This window comes from Aulostomus chinensis, chromosome 14, assembly GCF_037954235.1.
Source record: "Aulostomus chinensis isolate RoL2024-O1b breed Wild chromosome 14, RoL_Achi_v1.0, whole genome shotgun sequence".
NCBI classification, from domain to species: Eukaryota; Metazoa; Chordata; class Actinopteri; order Syngnathiformes; family Aulostomidae; genus Aulostomus; species Aulostomus chinensis.
This window is the reverse complement of record NC_141333.1, coordinates 24615218-24636996: the sequence shown is the minus strand read 5'-3', so window position 1 is coordinate 24636996 and position 21779 is coordinate 24615218. Positions and strand designations below refer to the sequence as shown.

Here is a 21779-nt window from a genome sequence, read left to right as displayed (position 1 = left end):
CAGCTCATTTATATTTATTAATATAATGTTGAAAGAGTAACTGTAAAGATGTTTTTTATCGTGAATTGTAAATGTGTTCATGTGTGAAGCACAATAAATCTTGCACCATGATGCAGGTATACCAGCTCTGTGTTATATTTTTCATAAATTACCCCGGCGTTTTAATAATAAAAGTTTATATCATACTGAGTGTAATCAGCTACTCAAAAGAATTAATTGACTTGATTGTTTTATAGTTATGGTGTAACTTCCAATTAATTTTTCATGCCAATAACAAACTTTAATCTTGCGATAAGTTAAGTAAACCTGTGACAATGCAGTATTTTATTACTGTAATCTCATGATGTAACTTTAATGCCAAAACAACAATAGTGATCATAATTAAGACCAAGACCTCTGAAATTGGAATCAGCATCTGCAGATTTGTGTTCAGACCTGAAAGTGTGTGAACTGCTGCACTTTAATTAAATATGTCTCTGGAGACCACAAGTTGGAATCTAGATGGGCCCTTTTGCAGAAAATACGCCTCATCGGTATAATTGGGAGTAGCGAGGTTTCGCTCGGAGGTGGAGTGGCTGTCCAGCAACCAAAGGGTCGCTGGTTCGATCCTCACTTCCCTGTGACCTTGTGCAAGTATCCTTGAGCAAGATACTGAACCCCTTGATTGCTCCGATGACCCTGAGAAGGACTGGTGACCCGTCCAGAGTGATCACCCAATCTCAGCTGGGATAGACCCCCCACACACCCTTAACATCAGCAAATAGAAAATATAGAAGATGGATGAATGGATGGTATTGGGATGTCAGAGTTTGCGGGTATAGCACGGTTCTAGTGCCCCATAAGGTTTTTTTTGTTGGGCGGAGGGACTCGGGCCACCAACCCCCCCCCCCCCCCATAGGTACCACCTACTGAACATTCCTGTGCGGTTACCTTCCACCCGCAGCTCCCCGCCCGCCTGCCCACCCTAGCGGAGGAGGCTCGCACCGCAGCTCTGAGCTGACCGAGTTTCCTGTTGAGTTTCCCTGTTTGAGGGACAGGAACTCCCTGCTCTACTTCTCCTCTCCCCCGCCCATGATAATAACAGCGACCGAGGAAAGACGAGAGAGGGTGAAAAAAAGCTGGATTCAAGAATTCCGGTCCTCCCTGCTGAAGGAAGGAGTCAACTGTCCGGCTGAATGGCGCTTTAGTCGGGTCAATACACGCTCAAGACCTCCCTGCTAACAACTATTCTGAGTGAGTAAGTTAGCATTGAAGCATTGATTGAACCCGGAGTTGGTGCGACTGTTCCAGCTAACTCTCTGGCTCCCCCGCGGAGGGGAAAAGTTGTTACTTTGGGTGTCACAGCCTTGCTTGTGTTGCTTTGTTAAAGTAATGTGTTTAAAACAAGCAAACAAACAAACGTATTCCTAATGGTGAAGAGAATTAGACGCGTGTGGAGGTGAGCAGCTTGGTGCAAGCCGTTTTCCTGGCTGGCTGGCAGGCAGGCCCGAGCTGTGACTAATCCCAGGCCCCGGTTCTACACAGCCGCCGCGCCGCAGCTCCGTGCTGGAGGCAGCGCTTCCCTCACGCTCTCACTTCAAATGTCTCCTACTAAAAAATAAAAGGGTTTCCTCGCCGGAGAATTGACTCTGGACGACTCGGTTTAGTTTGAGGTGAGTTGAGCGGTGTCCTTCAGGTGTTACATTGCAACTTGGAGAGAAGAGTTTTCTAAGTTGTCAAAACTTTCTTGACTTGTTTGGTTTCCTGTCTGCGAATTTTTAATAGTAAGTGTGGTACAACCAGCTTCTTATCTTGCAGCTGTTCATCGTCTGTTGGCTCTACTTGGGGAAATAACAGGATAGTTGTTGTGTTAGGGAACCACTTACTCCCCACCCTCTGGATGATGCATTCACGGCACAGCCGTTCCCTGTAAATACTCATATTGTCCACGTTTTTTTTATGTGACATGGATATTTGTAGGGCTGGGATCATACACTTTCATCTGGATTCGTTATATCACAATACTTTGGTACCAATTGTATTTATACTGCGATTCCTAGTCATTACAGTTCCTCAAGAACTGTAAATAAATATTTTTTTTTTTTTATATACACTGGACCATTGGTTAAAGTTGTATCATACACTGAATAAGACTACAAGATATTTAGTGAGACCAGAATTCAGAAGCTTCTGGAACAAAAGTGAGCCTTGAATGAGCGTCCCTAGCTGTAACTGTTGTCACTCCAGGTACAAAGACTAACTTTCATAACGTTAGATGTGCGAGTTACTCACAATATGTCGTTTCAGAAATAAGAAAAATCTGTTCATCATACTTTAAAAAAAAGTTCCCTCCCAGCCCTGGGTATTTGATAAAAATAAAAAGTAAATATTTGTGATGAAATATCTGATTTTGTGTCACCTGAGTTTTTCTTTGTTTTTAATGAATTATACCGTGTGTGTGTGTGTGTGTGTGTGTGTGTGTGTGTGTGTGTGTGTGTGTGTGTGTGTGTGTGTTCTATGGAAGCGAGCACTTTCACTGAGTGGTTTTCGGTGGGCACTTGGAGGGAAGGAAGGAAGGAGAGGTGGTAGTTTGGCATGAAGACGCTGTCGCTCAACCACATCTAAATTTATTTCGGTGGAAGTTGTGGTGTTTTTACATCGCTGCGGTTGAATTGCTTCTTCTGCACGACTGAGAAGTGGGCTCACCTTGATGGATATATTACTGCGTATTGTATCACAGTCGCTGAAATCGACAGCAAGTTTTACTCTGTGGGTGGGTGTGGCGGTCTCTTACGATACTCGTGTGACATTGTAGGTTTCTTCAAGTCTAGAAGCGTGATGTGTGATGCCCTGCTAAAATGCAACGCTTAAATCCAAGGTGTGAAAGAAGATTTTCACTCCTCCATCAAAAGAAACACCAGCTTCCGTCAGAGTGGCACACTGATGCCATTTGTTGATGATCTCTTATTGCAGCACCTACTGTCACATCTTTAATGAAAGCCACCTGTTATGCAGAGAACAGAGCAATTCTTTTGTGTCTGTTTCCCACTTTAGTGGGACATAATGTCTTCTTTTTTAACAGCCTGAAGCACCTGTTATGGGTCGAGTTTGTGTTCATACGTTTACCATTGTTTGATGTGAAAGTTCCAAGAGGCTTAAGGTCAGCCGTTACCGGTACTAGCGTGGAGGTGGTGTGTATGCCGTTTGCCTGGCACTCGCAGGTCACCCGCTTGAGGCTGCTTTAAGCTCCTTACTCCGGGAGCAGCAGGTGTAATGCCGGCAACGACTTGACAGGCTCTACTAACTCTTTAAGCAGCTCAACTTTGTCTCTTGTCTCTCTGGTTTATCAGAGGAGACAGCTTGAGACGCCGCAGCCTCAAAAGGAACTGTGCACTGCATCCAAAGCCCCCATGCTTCCCCTTTTTAAACAGACATGAACTCGTGTCTCTTCTGCAGTTGTTCATGTGAATTTAGGAATAGGCTCTCTCGCAGTAGGAAAGTTATTTTTCTGTATATTTAATCTTCCAAGCACTAAACATACTCTGAAGTATTGATCTGTGTGTGTGTGTGTGTGTGTGTGTGTGTGTGTGTTTCATCTGGGACTCTCAGTTTCTTGGATTAGCCTAAGTGTTCTTATTTTCGTCCATTTGAAGACATCACATGTTCTCATTGTTGCACTTCCTTCTTCTGATAGCAAGATGACCATCCGAGGTTTAAGAGACTTGTTGCAGTGTCCGTTTGTCAGCTTGAAACAAAAGGCAGTGAGGTCGTTCAAGCCTGCCAACACATCTGATTTTTTGTATTTTCAATCTGGTGTAGCATTTTGTTATTGTGTGTCATTGTCATTGAGATGCTTGTTGCATGAGCAAGGAACTACTTACAGTTGAGGACAAAATTATTAGCCCCCTTTTAAATTTTTAGGTTTCTTCAAGATTTTCCCTCGTACTTTTTCAACAGAGCAAGGAATTTTTAACAGAGCATTTCTGAACATACTATTTTTCATTAGAAGGCACAAAATATTTATACTTGCACACAAAAACATGAACATTTAAGAAAAAGCTTCAATGACCATGGACATTATTATTAGCCCCCTTTAAGACATCACCATTTATTAAGTCATCACTCAAGCCACTTTTGTGCAGGGATGTGCTTCAACTCCACAGGTGATGTGCTTCAAGGTGATCTGGTGAAACAGCTGATTTCACTCAACAGTTAGGTTAAAGCCTGGTATAAAAGCCTCACTACGGGCCATTGAGGTGTCTGTTGAGAAAGCACCATGCCGAAAACGAAGGAAATCAGTTTGGACCTGAGAAAAAGAATTATTGATGCACACAAATTAGGAGAAGGATACACAGAGCTACCCAAGCGAGTCCAAGTGTCAAGAACTGGAGTGAGAGGTATAATCCAGAGATTCAAAGACAGCCGTACAGTGCAGAACAAGCCTGGCAGAGGTAGAAAGTGAAAGATTTCTAAGACACTGGAAAGAAAACTAGTGAGAGATGTGTCTAAAGACCCCAGAACAACTGCCAAGACACCGGTGAATGACTTTGCCACATCAGGAATCATAGTCTCTAAGAAGACCATCAGTAGAGCTCTGCACAGGAATGGACGGCGAGGTTGCAGACCAAGAAAAACTCCACTTTTGAGGAAAAGACACCTTCAAGCCAGACTTAAGTTTGCTCAGGACGACCTAGAGAAAGATTCTTCATACTGGAAGCGTGTCTGATGGTCTGATGAGACTAAACTAGAGCTCTTTGGCCATAGAGACACTGCTAATGTTTGGAGAAGGAAGGGAGAGGCGTTTCACCCAAAGAACACCGTCCCCACAGTGAAACATGGTGGTGGAAGTATTATGCTGTGGGGATGCTTCAGTGCATCTGGAACTGGAAATCTCAAGGTGGAAGGAGTCACGAATTAAGAAAAATATGTAGAGATTCTGAAAGAACCTGAATCAGTCAGCACTAAAACTGGGTCTGAGTCGTCGCTTCGTCTTCCAACATGACAGCGACCCTAAACGTACGTCCCTCTTGGTGGAGAACTATCTCCAGAAGACCACGGTGAATGTAATCGAATGGCCTGCACAAAGACCTGACTTCAGTCCAACTGAAAATATGTGGGGTGACCTAAAGAAAAATGTCCATGCCAGAAGACCCTCAAATCTGGAGGAACTTGAGAGGTTTGCCAAAGAAGAATGGGCCAGGATTCCTCAAAAGAAGTGTCAGAGACCTGTTGGAAACTCCTACAAACGACTGCAGGCAGTTGTCCAGCAAAAGGGATACACAACTGACCAGTAGAATGTGGAGGGCTAATCATTTTGACCAGGGTACTTTTTGTGTTCGGTGGAATATTTTCATTTCTGTGTGCAAAATAAAATAATTGAAGCTTCACAAATAAAACTAGGGTGTCTAAAAAAGCTGTGTTGGACATTTTTTTTTTTTGTTGCTCTGGTTAATAGTATTTGGAAAATACTTTTTAAAAAATGACACTTTTGTAGGGGGGCTAATAATTCTGTCCTCAACTGTATACGTTGGTGGGACGTGGGTGAACTGTACCGCAACAACTATGATTTGAGGGCGTCTGTTATGGGCTGGTTGTCTAGCAACTGTAATATTTTTCCAAAAATAAAAAAAAGAGTACTTGACATTTGGTGACAAACGTAATAGTGAGATCTCAGTAGGAAAATGTTGCTTTGTTTTTCATTCGTTGATCTTTCATGAGGAATTTCCAGAATTAATGTTGCATAAAAAAAAGAATTGCTCCCTTGATCAGTTGAAAATGATCAAATCTGACAAAACAGTCTTTGCAAGTGTTCAGGCCGCACATCGAAATTTACATAATTTACTGCACCACTGTCAACGTAATACGGCCTGCTGCCATTTCAAACCACAGGAAGGTGCAAGAGTTGCTTCTTTTTTATAGACTTGAAAAACATCTTTATTTGATACAAATCCCCACAAAATCCCACTGTAGACACGTTATTGGATTTTCCAATTAAAATTAGTATAATGATGTAAAAAAAATCCTCTAATATTGCATATCACATGACAGACATTCTTAAACAGTTGTGCAGCCCGCAGTAGTTTTGTAAAGTAACATAATGATAATATTTTCGTAATTGTAGGTACTGTGTTTTTTGTCCCTGTAAGTACATCCACTGCTGCAGGCTGTGTCTTCACACTGTCGCTCGCTGAATTCTGTTAGTTTTCCCACACGTTTGCAGGTTGGTCCGCCAGTTTTATGGCAGCCATCTTGTATTATTGATGTTCATGTATTCGTAAACATACCCGATGGGCCTTGGTGTGCTTTGTATTTTGGTCAGTGGTTGAACCTTCTCGGGTGAATCGTTTGACAACGCTATGGTTCGAAATTTCCACTTCCACTTTGATGCCTCGATGGATTCTGTGCCACGTTATTGTGTCAGTAGTGAGTGAGGAGGGGTGGCTGAATAATGGTTTGAGGATGTTGCATTCAGTGTATTCTCCCTGGCAGCAGCAGGAATGCCTAATTTCACTATCGTCATGGTAACCATATTTTGGCCGGTGATGAGTTGTTCCTGTAGTCTGTCATTGGCTGTGGTCAGCACGCACACACACTCTCTCCAGCGGTCTCCATAAACTGCTCAACAGGCCTGCATGCAGCCGTCCAGGGCTGCTCGAGCGGCGCAAACGTGCTTAGTAAACAAAAATGCATGGCATCGTAAGGAGCTTGTTCTGATAACGTCTCCGACTTAATTAGTGTCTCAGGATGAGTTTGTTTAATTTGTTTCTCTAGCGCTGGGACATGATACTGGAGTTGTGTCTATGTCTCTGTTTTTTTTTTATTCAAGCAGAATAAAATGGTGATTATATTTGGAGCAGCTGGCTGGGACTTTCCAAACTGGAAGTGGTATGACGCCGTCATCTTTTTCCTCAGATGACCCCTGAGACTGAACCTGCTTTTATGAGTCGTCAGAGACCTTAAAGCAGCTTCGCCTGTTTTTAATATCAACCGTATCCTGGCTGCAGCACTCTTATTATTTATGTCTTCTCCCCCTCACACTCGTTGTCACTGTACTTCCATCTACAGAGAAGCAGCAGGTCGGCGACCTCCTCTGACCTCTGCTCTGAGCGCGCGGTGACTGCCAGGCTTTTGTGTCGGCGGTTAGTCACCGTGGATTGTTTGACTCAATGTCAATTCTGATTGCAATAGGTTTTTTGATTGTTCAGTGTCAGTGATGTCTGAAAGTCAGCAGTCAGCAATAGTGTGAGAATGCAAACCAAAGCATACCACATCATTTACTGGTTCAGCACCAGTCTATTCACATGTAACCACAAACATCAGTTTGTGGCAGTTTAGGGATGTGAGAGTGTGTTACTGCTAGAGTCTTGGTACACTGTTAGTAAGGTGTGTGGTCAGCAAATAGTTTTGAAGGCACCAGTGAAGCCTGACAATGACAAATAAAGTCATTTATAAACGTAGTCTGTATTTAATCTGTACAACAGACTGACGGGCAGTGAAATAACCCATGTGGAAATGGCATGAATGCATGAACACAATCGTAGGACCTCTGGGATTTCAGGATTCTTCACAGGCATGTTGGTACATGCTCCAAGAGCAAAAACTCTGTCCACGTATGTAGATGTACATGCAAGGCCATCACGCACCCTCTCTGCAAAGGTGGCAAAGACTTCAAAAAAAATAATGTGTCGTAGAATTTTAGCATGAAGCTGAGTTTAGTTTCCTCAGCCCACACCTCCACCTCTGTCCTGCTTCCTTCACGTTGTCCAGTGATGGAGGGATTGAGCATCTTCCAGGCTAAAGTATGTCCCAACTGGCATGATGATTTGTCCAGAATTCCTGTTCCCAGAGGGTTTTCCCAATGTGTTGATTTCTCTGACTATCGGTGAGATAACGGAAAAGACAACTCAGCAGAACCTGGTGGCCAAGTGCCACATTAGCCAGGGAGGAACCCATAAAGTTTAGGGGCAGACATTAACGGAGGTCTGAGGGCTCCTCTGACTTTGTAGGAGGAATGCTGCAGAGCTAGTGTTGGACAAAAATTGTAAATTTGTGTCTTCTTTGGCATTCCAGCAGAATGGCATCGACTGTGACCTTAGAGGATGCCCTCTCAAATGTGGATCTGCTGGAGGAGCTGCCCCTCCCGGACCAGCAGCCATGCATTGAGCCCCTCCCCTCCTCGGTCATGTACCAGGTCAGAGTCTCTCTCTAAATAATGATTTGATTTGAATCGATTTTAGAGAAAATATAGTCTTAAAAAAAGAATGAAAATAATCACTGTTGTCCCTCATTTAAAAGTAGAGCTTAAAATGTCAGGTAAGTGACATCATCAGTGGTACAAGTTCATTTTATCACTGCTGCGCCGAGCGGCTCCTTCAGCGGCAGACTGCTTCACACCAGATGTGTGAAGGAGGAATAATGGAGGTCCTTCCCTCCTGCTGCTGTCAGACTGTTTAACACCCAGCACTGCTTTCAGGAGACCACACACACGAGGACTCCATCACACAACCACTGTGAAACACTTGGGTGCAATTTCTTCATTTTTAACACCCCATGTGCAACTGCTTTTGTTTTTGTTGTTGTTGTTGTGTGTCTTATACTTGTACAGTGTTTATTTTTACATGACTTTCTACTTATGTTGTTGATATTGTTAATCTATCCACTTTGCTGCTAAAATACTGTGAATTTCCCTGTCGCCGGACGAATAAAGGAATATCTAATCTAATCTTATCGAATGTCACGGCTGTCAACCAATCAGATTGTGAGATTTTTACCAACCCTTTTATGATTGGCTCATACTTTTGAATGTTGTGGCCGTCATTTCCTGTGAGTAGTGAAAACTATCCTGAATGCTTGGAAAATATTGGACATTTATCGATTTTGAATTTAAACATTATAACCGCTTGTCACAGCTCATTCAATATATACAATTTTTTTCAATTCACTCATCAAAAAACATGTAAAAAATTAGATTTGTAGTTACTTACTACTTTGATTTTGTATTATACTAATGAATTGGCACCAGTAGCATTAATTTACTGTACCCATTATCTGTACCAGTGTTTTGTTGTTTTTGTCAACATCATCTTCACTCCTCCAGCCAAACTTCAACACCAACTTTGAGGACCGAAATGCCTTTGTCACAGGCATCGCCAGATACATCGAGCAGGCCACTGTCCATTCCAGCATGGTAAAGTAGCACGGCCTCCCTCTCTCTCTCTCTCTCACACTTACACACACTTACACACACACACTCACACACACTGCAAATCACTGTTTATCTTGAGCGGCCACTCTCCCTGCTGCTCAAGGCCTGTTGGAATCGGGTCCTGCTGAGGGACTTTCTGGTCCCACGAGTGCTTTTGTTATGGTCCAGCAGGCAGCTCGTGGGATCTCTGCTCAGAGGCAGGACCCTCAAATGGCCTGGGGATAAACAGATGCTATTGGGCCCTCTCTGGCAACAATGCTAGGGCTTTGTGTCTAATTAGTGAGGGATAATTACTAGGGGTCTGAATCAAACAGCACTTTGTATGTAGGCCTGAAAGCAATAAAGCGTCTCTTGGCCATCCAGGGGGAATAATGACTTAGAAAAATCCAAGCCTGCATATTTCAGGCTTTTGTGTGTTTTATTTTATTTTGTAGAAGTATTGAAGCCAGTTGGTTGTACTAGGGGTATAATTTTTTGTATTGCTGGTGGGACTGACAGATAACTGCGTTTTTGTTTCCTGTGTTAGAATGAAATGTTGGAGGAGGGGCAGGAGTACGCTGTCATGCTCTATACCTGGAGGAGCTGTTCAAGGGCAATACCACAGGTATTCACACCACCGTTGCGTGTTCCCATGATCTGTGAATCAGTGGAACTAGAACAAGTCTTTGTCTTTCTCTAGGTGAAGTGCAATGAACAGCCCAACAGAGTGGAGATCTATGAGAAGACAGTGGAGGTCCTGGAGCCGGAAGTCACCAAGCTGATGAACTTCATGTACTTTCAGGTAACGTCCTGGGACTTCTCTCTTACTGGTTTCTGTGTTGAGGATGGCTGTTTGCGAAGCTTCATCGATGTGATCTTCTCTTCTTTCAGCGCACAGCTATTGACCGTTTCTGTGGGGAGGTGCGGCGTCTCTGTCACACGGAGCGCAGAAAAGACTTTGTGTCGGAGGCATACCTGCTCACCCTGGGGAAGTTCATCAACATGTTTGCTGTGCTGGATGAACTGAAGAACATGAAATGTAGTGTCAAAAATGACCACTCTGCCTATAAACGGTACTCGGAAATCTTGCTAATTGTAACACAAATTTGCACTGTAATTAACAAAGCAGACACTAGATGGCAGCATCATGCAGCAGCCTTCCAGATGTCCTTCTGTACGTGACTGCTTGGACACTGATTGACTGACAGATGTGATTAAATGCCATTGTCTTCTTTAAGTTACATCTCAGTCTTTCTCCTACCTTCCCCCAGAGCTGCTCAGTTCCTGAGAAAAATGTCAGAGCCCTCATCCATCCAGGAGTCTCAGAACCTGTCCATGTTCCTGGCAAACCACAACAAAATCACTCAGGTTGGTCACACATACACTCCAGATATGAAGCAGCTGTCTTGTTTCTGCTGATGCCCAGATCAGGTGGATCTAATGAGCTACTAAGAATTTATGGATACACACAAATGAACTACATAATAATGTCTGTAGGACATTTTTGTAAACATGAATGGAATCAGATGTTTATTTACACAAAAGACTACTAATCCATCTCTTCTGTACCACCCGCCAGTCTTTGCAGCAGCAGCTGGAGGTGATTAATGGATACGAAGAACTGCTGGCAGACATTGTCAACCTGTGTGTCGATTATTATGAGAACAAGATGTACCTCACCCCCAGTGAGAAACACATGCTGCTCAAAGTAAGGGAAGCCCTCGCCTGCGGACGTGGCTCGCCTAGCAATGTCTCCTTTCATGACACTCGTTATACACACTTTATATCCCACGCATAACTATTGTTACTCTCTCCAGGTGATGGGGTTTGGCTTGTACCTCATGGATGGAAACAGCAGCAACATTTACAAGCTTGATACCAAGAAGAGGATCAACCTCACCAAGATCGACAAGTTCTTTAAGGTACGGAGGCCTACGTTATAGGCAGACAATTTATTATACTACAGTACATCACAATGTTTTCAAAAGAAGTGATCCAACAGTTACAGCCATGTTACAGATACAATCATAATCTAAACAATAACAGAATCGTGAAGCTGTAACCACTAGACAAGGGAAGCAGGAGGACATCTCGGTAATCATGGTTCTCGATTCTGTTTCTGCTCTATTCCATTTCCTGCAAAATTATATGAGTCTAAAGCAAACAAATTCGGGGTTATACTGTTTATATGACACATAGAATTTTCAGAATACTGGTGGAATATTGGTGTGCATGTGAATGTAGCCATGGTGTAATATTCACTTGGTGGAGTGTGAAAACCAGAAACTTCTCTGATACCTGCATGTGGGCGCTTGTGTCCTTGGTGTTCGCAGCAACTCCAGGTGGTCCCTCTGTTCGGTGACATGCAGATTGAGTTGTCCAGGTACATCAAGACCAGCGCACACTTTGAAGAGAACAAATCCAGGTGAGAGGCGAGTACGCTATGTCGTCTGATACGGCCCGTGTGTGTTAGCTTCAGTCAATCACAGACACACGCAGCACCCAAGAGAGAGATGAAGTCCGAGCCATTAATGTTATCTGCTGTCAGGAGCTGCCTGTGTTCTTACTGGAGAGAGTATCTTGCCCAGCTGGCTGTATCTTTTGAACTAATCTGGAAAGGGTTTATGCAAATAATTGTCAATTATGGAGAAAGCCTTATTTTATCTGTGGTTGTACAGGCTAGGAATACACCTGAATTCAAAAAGCTCATTGATTTTCAGCACTCATCTTAACCAAAAGCCCTTTGTTTTTCTGGCGTCTGAAATGAGTTTATTCAACGTCACTAAATGTTTTTTCTGTATTTCTCGTGGCATTGAGACTGGTGAGCATCTAGTCATCATGATCAACACATAGAAGTAAAGTTCATATGAAGAGCTGCCAAAGAAAGAAAGATTACAGTATTTATCGATGGTGCTGGTTAAGGCATGGACGCCTTTCTTTAACAGTAAACAGACAGGAAACAAGGGAGAGAGAGAGAGAGAGAGAGAGAGAGAGAGAGTGGTGGGTGTGACAGGCAGCAAAGGACCTCCGGCTGGGATTCGAACCGGGGTCAGCTGCATATGTGACATGCGCTCTAACCACCTGACCACGAGTGAGTGATTTTTTAAAGAGGAGTTCTGTTCACTTTATTTTTCACAGTTGCATTTAAGGTTCAAAGCAAGGTTTTTAAGGCACTGAGAGTCTGGGTAGTTTCTGTTTCATGTACCATGAAGTGCTGGAATGTTGCTCTTAAATGTTTGGAAGCTGAGAAAGCCACAGTTGTGTTTGCATTACATTTGTGGGATCCAGTTATCAAGAAAAACACAAACCTGTCATTACAGCTTAATTAATCTTGTCATGACACAACGAAGTTGCCGACCGTGTTCAAGTCGTGTTGCAGCAGAGTGAATTTGAACGCCCCGGCGTTCTTTGCTGTCATATCCTCATGAGTATCGAGGGTGTCAGTATTTTATTTGCGCCACCTCAATGTTTCTGTTCTTCAAGGACATTTACAACGTCACATCGGTAACAGATTTAAAGTTTTATCATTTCATTTATGTAACCTCTTCACACATTGCCCCTGCTAGTTTCATTATCAATGTAATCTGTCTATATAATCCTCCCTCTGCTCTCCTATCTTATACCTCAGGTGGACATGCACATCTATATCCAGCAGCCCCCAGTACAACATCTGTGAGCAGATGATTCAGATCCGCGAGGATCACATGCGCTTCATCTCTGAGCTGGCTCGCTACAGCAACAGTGAGGTTGGTATAGGCTTCAGTGGGGAGGCTCTCAGATACGGGGCTGGGGAAAACTGGGCACCTGTGCAGTATTTAGCCCCAGTCAGAAAAAAAACCCAGAAAGGCAGCTCCTTGAGTAGGATCAGCACCATTGAGCTTTGTTAGCGGGTTCATGTGATTCAGAAAATCCTGTGCGTGTTCAGTGAGGAGAAGTTCCTGGATTATCCTCGAGCACACCAAGCAACTGGATATGTGAGGGAATCCATGCTGGTGATGTAATACGGCGTCATCAGGTGATCCTCCCGTATCACAGTTCATTGTGATTAAGATGGAAAATTAACTCACTGACTCGCACAAGGATTTTTGTTACACTACAGACAGTAAATGACTTTAATGATCACATCCTCCTTGGTTCTATTTTGTTCTGTCCTTTCTTTCCCATTTTGTAAGGCATTGAGTAATTTGTTCCCTCTCTTCAACTTTTTATGATTTCTCTTCACTACCCTCTCCCGTGGGTACGTCAGGTGTCTGAGCTGAAAATGTGTTAATTTGTGTCCATGTAGGTAGTGACTGGATCGGGGCGTCAGGAAGCCCAAAAGACTGATGTTGAGTACAGGAAGCTCTTTGACTTGGCCCTGCAAGGCATGCAGCTGCTCTCCCAATGGAGTGCTCACGTCATGGAAGTGGTGAGGATTCTCAAACTGAGGAAAAAATGTGCAGTGAAAGAAATTCTGTTGACACAGAAATGAGTTTATTTCTTGAGTCTTCAGCCTTGCATGAAGCTCCGAGGGTCATAGTCGTTGTTAGCTCATTCAGATGGTGCAGGTCGTGGCTGTAATAGACAGCTCAACCCTCCCAAATTGCCTGATTCTTAAATGTAAAACCTTTGCCCACAGTACTCCTGGAAACTGGTTCATCCTACAGACAAGTACTCCAACAAAGAGTGTCCTGACAACGCTGAGGAGTATGAGCGAGCCACCAGATACAACTACACTAGCGAGGAGAAGTTTGCCCTTGTGGAGGTCAGTGGTGTCAGAGGAATTTACAGGAGTGTTGGCTGATGGGTCAGAATTCTCCGACCATCATCATTAGGCGACCGAGTGGCGTGGGTTGACTGTTTTTGCATGCAGATTAGAAATGTGTCCTCCTCTTTTCAGCTGAAGGATACTGTTAGATGCACCCGGGTTTAGTACGCATACATTTTTTTTCCCCTTCAACTCAAAATGCTAGTTTTGATTTGCACAGGCTCTGACTGGAACTAGACTTGGAGACTATAAGTTAGCAAAAACAAAAATATCATGTATATCATTCTGCCCTACTGCCGATGGCTGATTTATTCCTCCCTTTTACCATTATCCTGTCAGCCTGTCCCCGACAGACACACATTTTCTCTACAACTTTTAGTCTCGTCATTGATAAATCTTGTGCTTTTCGCAGGTGATTGCAATGATAAAGGGACTTCAGGTATTGATGGGACGCATGGAGAGTGTGTTCAATCACGCCATCCGCCACACCATCTACTCAGCCCTGCAGGACTTCTCTCAAATCACTCTTCGTGACCCGCTGCGCCAAGCCATCAAGAAGAAGAAGAACGTGGTCCAGAGGTACAGCTGACACGACTGGAGATAAACCAGTCTACAGTAATGGTCAGCATGTTGCTTCATACCAAAGGGTTGACAAGTAGTTGCTATAAAGGAACAGAATTATGGAGAACCTGTCTTATTGAGCCACTGTCTAGTGAGAGTAGATGATAAGATGTGGAATCATTTATTTGTGAATTTTATAATGAATCCCATTGTTGATCTAATGAGAGCGACTGTCTGCACAATGACACAAACCCTTTTATATCAGCAAAAAGTACCTCAATTATACTAGACTTTGCAGTTTTTTTTTGTTTTCAGTTATTTTAGATGAATAAGAAGTGTCCAAAATACTACTTTTGACTACCATTATTATTTGTGTATTTATTTATTCATAATTTTTACATCTGACTGGCCAAATTGTATCCCTGGGCCCCATTTTGGGCAGCCCTGGTTGAAACTAATAAGCTTAAAAGTGGCTAGTTGGGCGTAATGCTGCACAAATAATTCAGGTTTTATGTTTTAAGCGACCGTGAAAGTGCTGAGTGACGTGACTACACACTTAACAGGCCACAGACACTAAGTCATTCATACTTAAATACATGTTTAGTGAACAGAGGCTGCAATTGTGTATGCTGTTGATACCCTTTGGTCATTTAAAATTTTAAATTTGACCGTGAATCAGATTTCTCTGAAAGCTCAGGAAAACTTGAGTGCAGTCGCTCCCTTGCAATGAAGACCCTGAAGCAGAACTGTGTCAGCTAATTGTGGACTTAATCCCATTCATAAAGCACCATATTGAGCCACTCCAGTCCGTCTCACTGGTGTACTGCATTCAGACTAGAAAGGCCCGCTGTGTTCTCTCTTACAGCGTGAATGAATCCTGACAGTGTTTCTTTTGGTGCGTCAGTGTCCTCCAGGCTATCCGGAAGACGGTGTGTGACTGGGAAACTGGCCGTGAGCCACACAACGATCCCGCCCTCCGTGGTGAAAAAGATCCTAAGGGCGGTTTTGACATCAAGGTTCCTCGTCGAGCCGTGGGGCCCTCCAGCACACAGGTCTCACCTCCCCACCTCTGCTTGTAAACTTGCTCACTATTCTGCTTGGCTTTCTCATCCCTATTCTAATCCTTCCTCTCGTCACAGAGGTCTTAAGTACTGTGACCCTGGTAGGTGTCTACCCACAGCAATGACAGTGCTCTTGTGAGATGGACCACCTGTGGTTAAAGGAGGAATTATAAACTCAAGGTGTCAGGAGAGGTGTTGATCTCTGAAAGCAGCCTGATCTTCCCTTTTAATTCATTGGACTCGACACTCTTCACCCTCACACAGCTGGGCCTTGTGTGGGCATTTTCAAAATTAAAAAAAAAAGAAGAAAATAATATATATATCACATATCGTCGTTTTGATGTTATATAAGTCACCCAGATGTGTCAGCTTTATGCTGAGTTCCAGGAACTAATCTTGTTTTCAGGTGTTACTGTATGAAGCCCAGGTAAACAAAGGCCATCTGTGTTTATCTACCCTGAATCAACAGTTTGAGCTCCTGTGTTACAGCGAGTCAATGAAGGTGATAATGACATCAAGTGTGAGAAGACGTTCCCTACTGAGATGGAATCAAGGGCTATTTTAGGTCTGATCAGGAGGATGTCCTACAGCCCTCCTGCTGATGGCTAGTCTGTTTCTATTTGTACGGTGCCAGATAACAACAGACGTTTTCTCTTTATACTTCCCAGAAAGAACGGTGTGTAGAAGCATGCTCTTTAATTTCCCGTCTTTCCTCCTGTGAGCAAGCGCTTGGCAACAGCAATGACAAAAACCGCCAGACATGGGCTTATGGTGGGCGGCCATCTGCCTCAACCAGTTAGGCTGAAAAGAGGAACAAACAGGGTGGCAGATTGAGAAATTTAAACAAGAACAAAATGAGTGAGAGACACAGAGAGAGAGAGAGATTTATGTTGCTCAAGAATTCATTTCTGTAACCACTCGGTAGATCTCAGATGCAGGCTTTTTCTGGAGATAATATGTGAACTACGGTAGAAGCTCTTTTATGCGAGCCACTGTCATTTAATTAATCTGTATTTAAAGGATCTAGTTGAACAGCTGCACATCTGATATGAGTAAGATATTATTCCCCTCATGGCTCCTCTCTAAAGATGAGTCATCGCTTAGCTGCCGTCTTCCTTTTATACAGCTCTACATGGTTCGGACTATGCTGGAGTCTCTCGTTGCTGACAAAAGTGGCTCAAAGAAGACCCTGCGCAGCAGTCTGGAAGGCCCCACCATCCTTGACATTGAGAAGTTTCACCGCGAGTCCTTCTTCTACACCCATCTACTGAACTTCAGTGGTAAGGCCCGCAGCTCCTGAGAGACCCTGGCATCCTGGAAAGTAGCTGCTGATTTACAAAAATACAAAAACAACAACAACAGAAAAAAACCTGTTTCCTTCTTCCGTGTAGAAACCTTGCAGCAGTGTTGTGACCTCTCCCAGCTCTGGTTCAGGGAGTTCTTCCTGGAACTCACAATGGGCCGCAGGATCCAGTTCCCCATCGAGATGTCCATGCCCTGGATCCTCACAGACCACATCCTGGAGACCAAGGAGGCTTCTATGATGGAGTGAGGATGCTCACCTAGACAGACTGACAGACAGACTACTTTATTAATCCCTTTTGGACGTTCCGCCAGGGAAATTGCACTCTCCTCAACATTCATTCACAGCACTGTTACCATAGAATAGACATCTATCAAATCTATCTGAGATTCAATGAAGACAATAAAAGCATAACCTTTATTTGTAAATGGAACTCTGCAAATGTGCTTGTTGCTGATCACTCAGACTATGAATTATTACCTAAAAATTAGACTGCGCAGCAGGGACTGATGCCTCTTTAGACAAACCCACTAGCCCTATATTGTGCTACCTGCTCAAGTGTAGCACACTAATGAATGTTGAGCAGCAGTCAAAGATGAAAAAAATAAAAAAAATAGGCCACGGCAGATTTATGATCAAGCAGAATCATAGAATTAATCAAACCTGCGCCTGAAAAGTTTTCATAATCAATGTATCGTGAACATTCTCAACCCACATTGGTTAAAGGCACAATTTGTAAGAAACAGAGCAAGCTAGTGCCTCACTTTACACACTCCAAACACTCCGGGGCAGCAAGGGCAAGGAATGCTAACTTCCTTAGCGCAGCAATTTCACCCCTTGATTTACCATCACACCAAAAGAATGGATACAAGTGGCTGAGGTGAGGTGGTTCGGACAAGTTGGTGTGTGCCAGGTCAGGTTAAATGAATGATGTTTGGCTCAGAGTTTCTCCTGGTGGCTGTCTGTATAGGACGGTGTCCAACAGCTGTGTGTTTGCATTTGCTGTTTTTTTTTTTCCTATCAAGACAAGGTTGCAAACTCAGTGCTTCAGCTCAGAAAAGCAGTGTTGTTTCTGGTTCTTCCAGGCCTATCGGGGGCAGTTACAGTTCATTTAGCTCAAACTGAACAGGAGACGCTAGCTAATAACTTGACTACCATTGTCAAAGTAATTTGTGGCACATTTTTTTTAAGGTCAGAAATGATTTCTTTCAACAAACAGAAAATATTTCTCAAGTATGTTCTGCCGAGGAGAGCACAGACTTCGCTGTTTAACATTTCATGCTTTTGAATTATGAAAACTAATTAAGCTCGCTAGTTATGGACAGCGGTAGCTAACTTAAAAACAGCACCACTGATTGTGTTCACTTGTCGGGCCATTTGATGACACTTGGTGTATTTTTTTATTTGGTTTTCTTACAAAATATTGGAATTTTTTCAAGCTTTGGTGGTGCCAGCAGGGATGAAGCAGAGTTATTCGACAACTTAGAGTGACTCAGAGTGAAATCCCCAAAATTGGGATTAACTATAAACGTGTTCAGGCTGTTTTAAGTCTTTTCTGTGGGATTATGTTGATGTGAGGCAGGTTCTGCCTAAGCCATTAAGCATGCCAACTGGCAGGAATTAAAATGCTTTTAAACATACAGATATTTGACACAGACAAATTAACTTTTATTTCACTCCTAATATGTCTGCAGCTCACTCTTCATGAGAACCACACGGAGAAAACTGATGAACTCGTGCTCTTGTTTAAAAGTCCAGGTCATGGCGCGTTTCACTTGAACGCACGGAATATTTTCCGTCTCCTACGATATTCCCATCTCAGCCAGCGTTGTTCAGAGTCCTACAATGTGGACATTTTTGTTTTTGAAATTTCACCATTGAACTTAGTTTTTTGTGTGCTTGACTCTCCTCCAGGTATGTGCTGTATCCCCTGGATTTGTACAATGACAGCGCACACTACGCTCTGACCAAATTCAAGAAGCAGTTCCTCTATGATGAAATCGAGGCTGAGGTGATTGATTCCAACGTTCATTGTGGACTTCATGCTTTGTTTTTATTTGATTGCAATCAGGGTCACAAATGAACTTGTAACTCACCAGCCTGGTGGATGAAGAATTCTACCTGCCAAACTTTTCTTTTTTTCAGTCAAACGTAAAGGGCTACACATATTCACACAATGTGAGTTAACAAGGACCTGCATGCACTGCAAAGTTCCTCATCTGATGAGACCGTTTCAGGCGCTCCCACAGTTTCATGTAGTTGTGATCGTGACAGATATTTTATTTTGTTGCCGTTTTTCAAACATCTAAAGGGGCAGATTTTCCTTTGAGATGTACACACCAAACACAAATCTACCTGCTTTTGCCACTTGGTGGAGCTTAGTTCCAGGCCCTGATTGTAATTCTACATCCCTGAAAGTAGAAGTGTGTTTGTGGTGCTTATTTTCACAGACTAGTTTTGCGCTGTGTGGGCTGCATTGAATTCCATTCTCTGGTTCCTATTGGGGCAGCGGTGGAAATGCACTTTTTACAGTTGTTGGTTTACATGAAGAGTTTGAGGTTCTTCCTGGTAAGATGGTCCACACAGACGCTTGTAGGCAAACTCACATGTTGTCTGAACCTTTGTTCTTTCAGGTGAACTTGTGCTTTGATCAGTTTGTCTACAAGCTGGCTGACCAGATTTTTGCCTATTACAAGATTCTAGCAGGAAGGTAAGTCTGTTTCTGTTAATACTGTTGCATGTGGTGGGATATGTTTTATTCCTTTTGATTGAAGCAAAAGTTATTTTATAAATGCAAATCCACTCTTCTGATGTGACTCATCCTCCCGTTGAATCCCTCAGTCTTCTGCTCGACAAACGTCTGAGAACTGACTGTAAGAACCAGGGCACCAACATTCCCTGGCCCGCCTCCAACCGCTACGAGACGCTGCTGAAGCAGCGCCATGTCCAGGTATGGGGCAATTAAGCGCATCTGCTACTTTCATGATGGTGGAGTCACAGTGTGAATGCTCGACTAACTGGTTGTGATCCGCAGCTCCTCGGCCGCTCCATTGATCTGAACAGGCTCATTACTCAGAGGGTGTCAGCTGCCCTTTACAAGTCTCTGGAACTGGCCATCAATCGCTTTGAGAGCGAGGACCTCACTTCAATCATGGTATGTCCACTTTTAAAACGATTTTTTTTTTTTTTTTTTGGAAACTAGACCCAAAATAGAGCAAATACATACTTTACTACGATACTACTTCCATGCTATTATTTTCTCCTATGAATGAGTTTCTGGAAGCAGACTTTCCTCTCATCTCAATGTTGCAGTGACGTGAGAACAGGGATCGTGTCTGTGTACAGCTGTGGTTGACTCCTGTGGTCTTTCTCTCCTCTAAGGAACTGGACGGTCTTCTGGAGATCAACCGAATGACTCACAAGCTCCTCAGTAAGTTCTTGACTCTGGACAGCTTGGACGCCATGTTCCGTGAGGCCAACCACAATGTGTCGGCCCCCTACGGCCGGATAACTCTGCACGTCTTCTGGGAGCTCAACTACGACTTCTTGCCCAACTACTGCTACAACGGCTCTACCAACAGGTGGGCTCATTGAAGAAGCGCTCAATTCCCATCATTTTTGGTCACTGTTACTAACTTCCTGTGGCAGCCATATTGCATTATTGATTTTTACAAAAAAACAAACTAAAAACCCTTTAAAATTTCTTCCATCCCTTGATGGACTTTGTGTTCTATAATATTTTGTTGTCTTAATGATAAGCAGGGAATGATGGCCAAGCTACATTCTCATTAAATACTTTTTTGAAAATGTGAACTTTAGCCAGCTGAATTTTAGCATGTTACCAAAACAAGTTCCCGATGTAACCCCTGTCCCTTGTTAGGCTTGTGTACATAAGAATTATCAAATTTTTGACATGCTGAAAGATGCATGTGAATGTGTAAAGGTTTGAAAAAGGAACATTTTCCTTAAATCAAATATTTACAAGCTTGATCCCTCATCATTTGTTGTTAAAGAGACTTTAGTGACATTCATTTATGTGCATTCATTTGAATTATTTATTTTACCGGTATCCACGATGGATTTCATTCCATCCAGTAACTTGTAGTGTCAACATTTAACCGCTGAAAACACGCTAAAGTGGGGATCTTTCATCCAGAAAAACAAGAAAATCATTTAGCGATTGTGTGATGATTATGAATGGGCTTACATTTTGAAGCAGAATAAAGCCTTGCTCATATTTTGACTGACGGACCTAAACCTAGCTATCAGATAGATAGATAAAACCCCTCCACCTGGTCCTGGGTTTGGTCCGAGGCCTGCTCCCCGCTGGACCTGCCTGGAATGCATCCCTAGGGAGGCACTGAGGTGGCATCTTTACTAGAGGTTCAAACCACTTCAATAGGCTCCTTTCAGTGCATTTCCTGAGGAAACCAATTTCACTCACTTCGTATTTGCAATCATGTTCTTTTGCTCACGAGCCATATTTCATGACCGTATGTGAGAGTTAGAGCACTGACTGGCTGGCAGATACACAGCTTTGCCCTCCACCTTGCTTATTGAACAAAGTTCAGCACTTGAACACAGAGTAAGAAGGTTCACTGTGCCTTCTGTTTGGCTGTGTGCTGCTAACATGGAATCAGATCTCTTTCTTAAGAAACTAATTTGCTTTATACAATTTTATACAAAAACCTTAAGGAGGCATCAGCAGTAATTGCAATGTAAGACTGCTGCAAGGTCATCTATAGTAAGAATGGAGAAGGAACTTAAACGTGTGTGTGTGTGTGTGTGTGTGTGCGTGTGCGTGTGCCGTTTGCCTGCTCAGGTTCGTACGCACCGTCCTGCCCTTCTCTCAGGAGTTCCAGAGGGACAAGCCGCCCAATGCTCAGCCCCAGTATCTGTACGGGTCAAAGGTCAGTCCATTTCTTCATCATACCCAGACAAAGA

The 21779-nt window shown here is 43.2% G+C and overlaps 1 protein-coding gene across 3 annotated transcripts in view; it reads left to right on the top strand.

Annotated features, from left to right (window-relative positions):
- Window positions 1-991: 991 nt before the first annotated feature.
- The window catches only part of cyfip1 (cytoplasmic FMR1 interacting protein 1), a 32681-nt gene continuing 11893 nt past the window's right edge, over window positions 992-21779 (top strand). Inside the window, exons 1-23 of one of the 3 annotated variants that reach the window (XM_086224916.1) lie at window positions 992-1233; window positions 8053-8170; window positions 9077-9166; window positions 9711-9788; window positions 9864-9965; window positions 10055-10236; window positions 10435-10531; window positions 10743-10871; window positions 10981-11085; window positions 11497-11588; window positions 12792-12909; window positions 13449-13571; window positions 13782-13907; window positions 14323-14489; window positions 15376-15523; window positions 16659-16812; window positions 16924-17080; window positions 18750-18846; window positions 19469-19545; window positions 19677-19785; window positions 19870-19989; window positions 20217-20416; window positions 21658-21745. In XM_086224916.1, coding sequence (XP_086081042.1) covers window positions 8054-8170; window positions 9077-9166; window positions 9711-9788; window positions 9864-9965; window positions 10055-10236; window positions 10435-10531; window positions 10743-10871; window positions 10981-11085; window positions 11497-11588; window positions 12792-12909; window positions 13449-13571; window positions 13782-13907; window positions 14323-14489; window positions 15376-15523; window positions 16659-16812; window positions 16924-17080; window positions 18750-18846; window positions 19469-19545; window positions 19677-19785; window positions 19870-19989; window positions 20217-20416; window positions 21658-21745 — 2676 coding nt within the window. In that variant the 5' untranslated portion in view covers window positions 992-1233; window position 8053. Of the gene's footprint in view, window positions 1238-8049; window positions 8171-9076; window positions 9167-9710; window positions 9789-9863; window positions 9966-10054; window positions 10237-10434; window positions 10532-10742; window positions 10872-10980; window positions 11086-11496; window positions 11589-12791; window positions 12910-13448; window positions 13572-13781; window positions 13908-14322; window positions 14490-15375; window positions 15524-16658; window positions 16813-16923; window positions 17081-18749; window positions 18847-19468; window positions 19546-19676; window positions 19786-19869; window positions 19990-20216; window positions 20417-21657; window positions 21746-21779 lie in introns of all 3 variants that reach the window. The other 2 variants (XM_086224915.1, XM_086224917.1) reach the window with 2 other exon arrangements.